Source organism: Lutjanus erythropterus, chromosome 10, assembly GCF_056507025.1.
Source record: "Lutjanus erythropterus isolate fLutEry1 chromosome 10, fLutEry1.hap2, whole genome shotgun sequence".
Taxonomy (NCBI): domain Eukaryota; kingdom Metazoa; phylum Chordata; class Actinopteri; order Lutjaniformes; family Lutjanidae; genus Lutjanus; species Lutjanus erythropterus.
Window position 1 is genome coordinate 4978091 of NC_139326.1, and position 9362 is coordinate 4987452.

The 9362-nt window shown below is 38.5% G+C and overlaps 1 protein-coding gene across 1 annotated transcript; it reads left to right on the top strand.

The window, feature by feature from the left end:
- Positions 1-823: 823 nt before the first annotated feature.
- LOC146319865 (D-amino-acid oxidase-like) lies at positions 824-9208 on the top strand. The gene is made up of 11 exons (XM_084727945.1): positions 824-893; positions 1542-1737; positions 1824-1938; positions 2321-2397; positions 3248-3313; positions 4906-4960; positions 5157-5261; positions 5361-5443; positions 6470-6587; positions 8688-8786; positions 8864-9208. Exons 2-11 carry the CDS (start codon positions 1544-1546, stop codon positions 8987-8989), a joined length of 1038 nt encoding a protein of 345 aa, XP_084584071.1. The 5' UTR covers positions 824-893; positions 1542-1543; the 3' UTR covers positions 8990-9208.
- The last annotated feature ends 154 nt before the right edge of the window (positions 9209-9362 follow it).

The following is a 9362-nucleotide window of genomic DNA, read 5'->3' on the forward strand; positions in this document are numbered from 1 at the left end:
CAGAGAAAAGAACATCATGAAAGACATCACACACAATAGACACCATCAGTAGACACCATCAGTCTAAGATTCTCCTGTCAGGCAGGACTGTCAGATCAACACACACACACACACACACACACACACAGCTTTTTTCAAAAATGTGTGAAACTGTTGAACCCAGACGTCTGCTCAGTCTGACAGGACAGATGTGTTGTTTAATAATTACTGAAATGTCACTTTAAACCACTGACTTTGTGCAATATTTCCACACATCACTCCATATTAAACTGTATTTCTGCTGCTGAATGATTTTGCATCCTTGTTGGTGTGCTTTTCTCTACTTTTACATCACTGACATCTTATCTCTCTTTGTGTGTCATGTGCATTTGAGGATGACAAAATTGCAATGGCAGTAAAAACTCTTGAATATTGAATAACAATACTAACTTACTGTGTTTATCCTTGTTTGACAAAGTTATAGTATTGTATGGGAAATATGCATGTGGGAAATGAATGTGTTTCTACATGGTGACAGCAAGGCATCAAGCTATTAGAATTTTTTGAAAAATAAAAGTAATAATTCTTAACGTAATGTGCACAGTAACCAAAGTTATCAGATGAATGTAGTTGAAATCTAGTGGAGTAGAAATATAAAGTGGCAGAAAATGGAAATACTCAAGTAAAGTAGAGTACAAGTACCTCAGATTAGTTACTTTCCAGCGCTGGTGTGTGCATGCATGCACACGAATATATATCGATAATTTGTTACTGTTGCAGTTCAGGTGAAACAGTTAAGCTTTGAAACAGCAGATCTGTCTCCGCCCCTCTGATCACGTGACAGCTGACGAGTGTTAAAGCTGGTGTCAGACTTTCAACAAGTTCTGCAGTGACTGACGATCATCGATCTGAAGGTGAACACACTTTTTGGGGGGGAATCATATCTGTCAAATTATGCTGCATTTCCGTAAATCTTCAATTCGCACCTCAGTGATTTGCTCTGAAATGCTGCCTCGCTAATCTAAACTTTATATCTGTCCGAAGTGTTGCTCGCTCTGTTACATAATTCACCGCTCAGTCTCCTGTTATAAACTGTCTGGTGCTGAAGTTTTACTCTGCAGCTTTGCACAGAGGGTCAGATTTATTTTTACACGTCGTAAAAACTACATTTCTACTGTTAATACTACTGCTATTACTGCTATTATGATGACAACAATGTTCAATCGTTTGGTAATCGTTTAATAATAAGACGAATAGATTATAATCTTTAATCCAATCACATCCAATCTAATGCGAATGTACACTCTATATAGTTGCACATTTCAATTTTCGAAATTGTTTTTAATTTACTTTTTTTTTTTTTTTTTTTTTTTACAGTTATTTATCAGTTTATCAGTTTCTGCAGTTTTCATTTCACTGCTGTTGCACGTGTATAATTACGCATTTGACAAATAAATCTCTTGAAAATTGGCTAGAGATCCAGATGTTCACGTACAGGTTAAGATGCCTCTGTGGGTGAGTGGTTCTCAGGTCTAAATGTGTTTCATCTCGTGTTAATTCAGACATGCGGGTTGCAGTGATTGGAGCGGGAGTCATCGGCCTGTCGACAGCTCAGAGCATCTATGAGCAGTATCAGTCCATCGTCAGTCCGCTGACCATCGAGGTGTACGCAGACAGTTTCACTCCACTGACCACCAGTGATGGAGCTGCTGGCTTCTGGCAACCATATCTCTATGATAAGGGCAACGTCCAGGAGACGTAAGTGCCCTATTTTCCTCTTATTTTCTCCACTTTATCTGCAAAAACTGGCTACTGTTTAATGCCGTATTTGTCCTCACATTTAGAAAATGGAATAAAGAGACATTTGACTACTTGCTGAGCTCCCTCAGCTCTCCAGAGTCGGTAAAGATGGGTGTATTCCTTCAGTCTGGCTACAACCTGTGCACTGAACCAGCCCCGGTGAGTAGTGCTTTGTTCTGCACGTTCAGTCTGACCTCACAGATAAGATTTGACCTGCTTTAGAAAACATTTTGCAACCAAGAGCAAAGTAACACTGTTTAATTAAAAATGCAGACATAAATAGAGTGTAACCGCAGATAACTCATTCATGAATTTGTCCCACACCAGTGTGGTATCAATCATAAACACAGTCCATTAATATTCAGCCGGACTGAAAGTGGAGCTCTGTTCAGCTGCACAGGGAGGGCTGCCTGTGATGCCCAGAAAACAATTACAGAGAGGCCTCACCGAGGGCTGAGTTGGGGTTTGCAAACTAGCACGAACAGGAGTGTTTATGATGTAAATGATGTGATCTCATACTGCGTGACTTTTTTTATTGCAGGATCCCTCATTTAAAGACATCGTCCTGGGCTTCAGGCAGCTCACAGACAGAGAACTGAAGATGTTCCCTGGATACAAGTAGGTTCCTGCTGAAGCTGCCCTGAAAGCAAAACACTGCCGCACATCATTAGTTAGAAGAACAGGGCATGCTTTATTAATCTCTCTCGGGGAAATTGCATGTTAATTACAATTAATTACTGATGTTATTTACACACACACACACACAGAGACACCAAAACACACAGACTTGCACAAACAGGACAGTTAGATATGCATGAATGGCTGCCACATACATGTAGTCAGGCGCCCCGAGCAGTTAGCTGTTCATTGCTCAAGGAGGTAAACTGTTACTTACCTACCATAACTATCAGTCCACGCTCTCTGCTGACTGGTCCATGCTGGACTTGAACCGGCCACACTCTGGTTACCAAGCCAAGTGAGCTCGGTTATGGAGTTAGTCATTTACATGTCAAGCCGAACATTTGACCATTGCTGCATGGGACTACAAGAGACTGCAGTATATGACTAGTCTTCACCTCTCCAAAATCTGTGTTTGCTGCAGCACTTTTCTCCATCATGGTTTTCATTGGCTCATTTGTGATCTGATAGCCATATTGGCTATAAAAATGCAATTGAAAGGTTTGGATATTAATGAAAATTGTGCACAAACTCAGCGCTGAAATATGATTTTAAAGCCAACAAAGTAGATTGCACAGTGTGATGCATGCTTGCACACAAGTAAATACCCCAAACCGACTTAATTAGAGTAAATTGATTAGTTGAATTAGTTAATTCTGCCAACACTGTGCATCATTGATGTTTAGAAAATCTATTTCTTCCATATAAAAGACACAAATATTTAGGACTGGATGGATAATTCTGCGTAAGCAGCTCTCACACTCATGTATGTCTCCTCTAATGTGTCCAGGTATGGATGGTTCAACACTGCTCTCATGGTGGAGGGTAAAACCTACCTACCTTGGCTGATGGATTGGTGAGTGATTAACTTTTCTCTTAAGTAACTTCTCATGTTGTATCAGTGTTTGTACCAGAACACCTGTTTGCAATATCATTTATTACCCAACAAAAAGATGAAAGGACGCACCCGATTGCTTGTTACATAACCGTTCTATTTATATTTATTATTTACTTATTTTAAAATAGAACTTTTTCATGGCACCATGTTGATATGAATCAGCATATTTCATATAACAGCAATGTTTTTTCATGTGAAAATTCCTGCTCTAAATAAGGTATATTGTTTACCATTTACTATATGTTGTGTTTCCCATTTTGTTGTGTTGTCTGATATATTGTACACAAAGTGGGCACTTTATTAGGTACATGTGTACAGTCCAATATAATCCACTACACCAGCTCAGACATAAATTCTGCTTTAATGTTTCCTGTAATGTTCAGGGTTTTTTTTTTACACTATCATAGATGTGTTAGTTCGACGACATGCTTTAGCATCAAGGTCACAGTTAATAATGGTGTTTTATGGAGCTGCAATATATAGGAGCGTCAGAACGTGGAGTTTCAGACTCGCTGGACCGCAAACACACAATGTAGTAACCATGAATCACACAATAGTCACATGAATTCGGATATGACTGTTCACACTGGGGTCTCATTGCTAAAAATAAAATGTGTATCTGGTTTATGACCCTGTGTCAAAGTGGCCCAAATCTGAGTTGAAAGAATCAGATCCTATGTGATTTTTGCCGTCTAAAAAGAATCTGATCTGAGTCACATAGGAGCATATATAAATAGAGATGAACTCAATATAATGCAGTTCAGTACAACCCCACCTTTAACTATGACCTCACTAATGGACATATAATTGAATTTACACATTTCCAACTCCAGAAACTTCATAAAAGAGAGCAGAGCTGTTGTTTTGCATTGCAATAGTTTGCACAGGTGTACCTAATAAAGTGGCCACTAAGTTTATATACCCTATAATTCTAATTAAAAGCAGCACAAAGTAAAAAGTATACATTCAATGGACACTAAGTGAAAGCTAACTGTTGTGTGGCTGCAACTAATGATTATTTTCATCGTCGATTATTCTGTTGATTATTTTATCAATTAATTGATTAGTTTTTTGGTCTTTAAAATGTTAGAAAATGGTAAAATCGATGTCCCAAAGCCCAGGATGATGTCCTCAAATGTTTTGTCATGTTTGCATAGAGAAGTAAAGAAACCAGAAAATATTCACATTTAAGAAGCTGCAGAATTTTGACTTAATTTCTTTTTTAAAAAATTACTCAAATAATTGATTGATTATCAAAATAGCTGATTATAAAAGGTAAAATCAGACAGCTGTGCGATGGGAATGACCTGCTTAGTATCTGAAATGTTTTTTTTTTTTTTTCTATCTGACAGACTACATTATCGTCAACATACATTTCAATATGGACTGTTTAATGAATTGTAAATAAGTGAATAATTTTGGACACAGCCGACCAGATGTCCTCATATGTTGTTTAGGATAACTGGTTCACGTTTAACTGACCAAAAGGTTTATTTTTCATGCAGCTTCCTGTTGCTTATAATGTGCATCTCATTGTGTGTCATTCTCAGGCTGCAAAAAAGAGGCGTGAAGTTTTATCAGAGGAAAATAGAGTCCTTCAAGGAGGTTAGTGAAGACTTTTCAGGATTATAGTTGCATGCATATTTTTCATGATGCATTACTGTTTTATTCTTAATTTTAGGAATGATTTTTATACAAAGTCTTTAATGGCGTAACATCCAGACTGTTACCTGCAGTGATACTCACAAAGTATTCTCACTTGTCATTCTTGTTATCTCTTATCTTTTTTCCCGGCTTTTAGCTGGCAGAAAGTGGAGCAGACGTGATAATAAACTGCACTGGAATGAGATCGGGAGAACTACAGCCGGATCCTGATCTCATACCAGGCCGCGGTCAGATAATCAAGGTCAGAGAGGTTCAGACGTCTGTGAACGGATCATATATAACCAGCCATAAAGGCGCTGCTGTGATAGCAGTTGAACCTTGTTATTCCTTTGTGTTTCAGGTAGACGCTCCCTGGCTGAAGCACTGGATTATTACCCACGATTTTACGGCAGGAACCTACAGATCACCGTACATCATTCCGGGGTAGATCTATGACACAACAGCTTCTCTGTCCTGTGGCGCTGCTGGATCTGCAGTATCATGCCTAAAATTCAGTTTAAGTTTCTCTTGTGTAATTATGTCAGCAGCCCTTAATGAAATTCAGTTTAAAGGGATAGTTTGGCTTTTCTTTTTCTGCCTCTACTCTGCCCCCAGTTTTGAGAGGCAGCAGGAGCACCAGTGTGGGAAGCTCAGGGATGTGCTGTGCGCCTGTGCTGTGGACAGGGTCAGCAACACCTAAAAGAAGATCCACCTAAAAAAGGTTTAAGTGCACGCTATGTTTAGAATATTTTCACCTCTTTACCTTGCCGTCAGACAGCCTTTTCTCATGGGAAACCCTTGTGATATACATGAATGTGGGGAAGTACTAGAAAGTAACATGCAATACAATCTTCTACTTTTACATGTGCTTTTTGTGTGATGTAGCTTAAGTCAGGAAGAACCTGTGCAGTTCCCCGCTGCTCCAACAGCAGTGTCAGACTTCAGCTTTGGAAGAAAAAAAAATGGAAAGCAAAATACACAAGCCTTTATTTTATGAAGAGTGCTGCTGTCTGAGACCGTACCTCTACACTCTCTGTGATGACGAGCCAAAGCAGTGAAAATAATCTAAGTATAGCTCACTCTTAAACTGATATTGATTTTTTTTTTTTTTAGACGGCTAAAATAAATGTTGTTGCTGACCCTGTCCACAGCAGTGCATTGCTTGGCTTCCAGTGGTCCTGCTGCTTTTCCAGTCTAAGGACGTGTTGGCCACAATCTACTGTAGGCAAAACACTGACCATATATACATCATACTTCAAAAAAACACAAACTATCCCTTGAAGGAACAGACAGCTGCTCCTCTGTACTGTGGTGCTTTTGGATTACAGTAATGTTTATGCAGTCTGGTCTCTACAGTGTAATTATCTCTGCATTCTTTAATGAAATTCGTCCAGTTGACATGGTGTTTTCTGTCAGAGTGCTTGTAATCTGGGATTACAGTTTTGTTTTTTTTAACATCTGTGTGTGCAGGAGTCGTCTCGTGACAGTCGGCGGGATTTTCCAGTTAGGAAACTGGAGTGAACACAACAACTCCATCGACCACAAGAATATCTGGGAAAACGCTTGCAAGCTCGAGCCGAGTCTTAAGGTGAGATGATCTCAAAATGTTGTGTGTAAGAGGCCATAAAAAGACTTTCTGCCTCATCTGTGATAAATTATTGAACAGGGATCTTCTGTAGTGTTAAAGTATTTAACATATATATTTTTAGAACAGTTATTCTTTAATGCAGTTTTAAAACATGTCGGCAGCGAGGAACGGTTTGGTTACAAAATACTAAAATCTGAAGGCAGACAACAAACAACCCTGCAGGTGTAGCCTCAACAAAGAAAGTGATGTCATTACATTGACTCCCTCCCTGTATGTGGTAAATCTGACTTTAACTTCTAGTTTTAAATTATAAAATATCACCCCATCGAATTCATCATCTCTAGTCACTCCTCATATATACCTGTTAGGGCTCTGTGATCACAGGACACCCGTCTCTTGACTGATCCAATAATAAATAAAACAGTAGGTGACAGAGTTTTCTCTGACTGAGCTCCTCTTCTCAGGAATCGTCTTCCTCTCCAAATTCAAGAGGTTAACACTGATGAATTTTTCAAAAATAAACTCAACACATCTATTCACTCCACCCTTCAACCATGTTTAGTCTGCCCGAAATATTAAACTACAGTTATCCAGCTTATATTCAGTTTTATGTGTGCATGGCATCTTAGCACAGTATGGCTGCGTTGCACCAACAAGGATTCAGTTTTACACCTGAAGTCATGGTTTAACTCTAAATTATGGTGCATCAAACATGCTTAAAATTAAGAAATTTTCAAATTAAACCTCTCTATAAACCTCGGTTTAGTTTTTATTCTTAACATAGATTACATTTTTTCTGTGTATCAGAAAAATTAAAACTCTAATTTATGTGATCCATTATTAACTCTAAATTTACACTTGAGGAGGTTCAACTTTTAAAATGGCTGCCTTGTCGAGATGATATGAGCAAAAATAATCAGCTTCCTCAAAGAAAGTTAGGGGACCGACTCAACCCAGATGAGTTTTATGATGTCTCTCTTCTTTCACTGATAATTTGGCCAACAAGTTTTTGTCAAAGGAGGAGAAATTAGAGTTTTTCTGCTGAGCCATCATGAGTAGGCTAACTGATTTTAGCAAACAGTGCAATGTTTCTTTTTCTCTAGCAAACAAAATATCTTTTAAGTAACTTTTTAAAGCAAAGGGTCACATTTAATTTAATACTTAATTATATGAAATAATATTTTTAATTTAATATTTATGTTTATATTTTATATTTTTACAGTTTACATGTCTGCAAGTATTGTTGTTGTAAGTAGCACTATCAGTTATAATTATCAAGGTCATGATATAATTGTTACATAATACTTGTAGAATGTAAATAATTCATAATTATTTTAAAAAAATATAAATAAAATAACAAAATGTAATGCTCTGATAATCAAAAAGTTGCAAAAGGAAGCCTGCATCCTGTGTAACTTGCAATATATCATTTATGTGTGACGTTTCGGTCCTAGACCGTCATCTGTGTTTTCCTGATGAAGGTCTAGTACAGTCCAGTTGGACTTGGTAGAGTTGTTGAAGACGTTTTGCCTCTCATCCAAGAGGCTTCTTCAGTTCCAGGTATTTAATGTCTGTGGGGTCATTAACACCTTGAGAGTCATGTGACTCTCGTATCCCCACCCTTCCATTGTTCGGGTCATCTGAGGGTCACTTGACTCACCCTGCCATCATGTGAGCTGTTAGGGCGTCTTATCTCTCCTTGAACAGGGAGCAGGGAGTTCTGTTCACGTACACTGAGAAACAGAGGGCGGCAATGATGTAACATTTTAACTAGCAAGCAAATAATGTAACATTAAAAGTTTGTGAATACAGAGGAGCCAAAAGCAACATATCATATTCTTATCCTATAAGGTCCCTTCAGCATGCAGACACTGATTAAACTCTATTGAATTTGTTTTCATTGTGTAACAGAGCTCTTTAATTTTAAACCTGGTTTTACTGAACTCTGATTAGAACTAATCTTAGATTGAATTAAGTTTTATTGGTGCAACCCAGACTGGATATTTGCTTTTCCATCTGTATCCAGGAATCAATGTCCATGTACACTAATATGTCAGCTAAATTTGAAGCTTGAGAAAGGTTGTTGCTCTGTGACCTCAGCATGCCAGGATAGTGGAGGACTGGTCCGGCCTCAGGCCGACTCGCACCAAAGTCCGACTGGAGAGGGAGACCATACAGTCTGGAGCAAACACAATAGAGGTAAACTTAAAAAGCCAGCAGCTAAATATTAATTTTGGTCGTTGAAAATATTCTAAAATATCCCGTCTCTCACTCAGGTGATACACAACTACGGCCACGGAGGATTCGGACTCACCATCCATCGAGGCTGCGCTCAGGAGGCAGCGAGGCTCTTCGGTCAGATCGTGGAACAGAAAGGCAAAGGTCCAAAAGCTCGACTGTAAATATGTGGCCGGCAGTCATGATCGATGCTCCTTTTTAACGTCAGTGCCAATGTCAGTGCAAACTATAACTAACATCCAAAGAAAACTAATATTCAGTATCATAAATCTTTGACGTCACTTTCATCAATGCTGTAATGTTCTGTAAGATGAAATAGACACTCCAGTAACAAAATCCACCTAATCACACTGTTAAGTAATTAAAAAACAACATGACTCCTCCTCCCTTTTGAAAGATTATTTACTGTAGTATCATACACATTTACATCCAGTGTGTTGACAAGAATCTGTGCACACAGACACTTAATGCAGCACTATATCTCAGACACTGGCAGGTTAAGACTCGGCTCGCTGGACCTGTACTAGTTCATCTCTT

Excerpts from the sequence above, each read along its gene's own strand:
- LOC146319865 (XM_084727945.1), top strand. The coding sequence starts at position 1,544 with ATGCGGGTTGCAGTGATTGGAGCGGGAGTCATCGGCCTGTCGACAGCT. Across the intron at positions 2,398-3,247 it reads AAGATGTTCCCTGGATACAA|GTATGGATGGTTCAACACTG; the intron begins GTAGGTTCCTGC and ends TAATGTGTCCAG. Across the intron at positions 5,444-6,469 it reads TCACCGTACATCATTCCGGG|GAGTCGTCTCGTGACAGTCG; the intron begins GTAGATCTATGA and ends CTGTGTGTGCAG.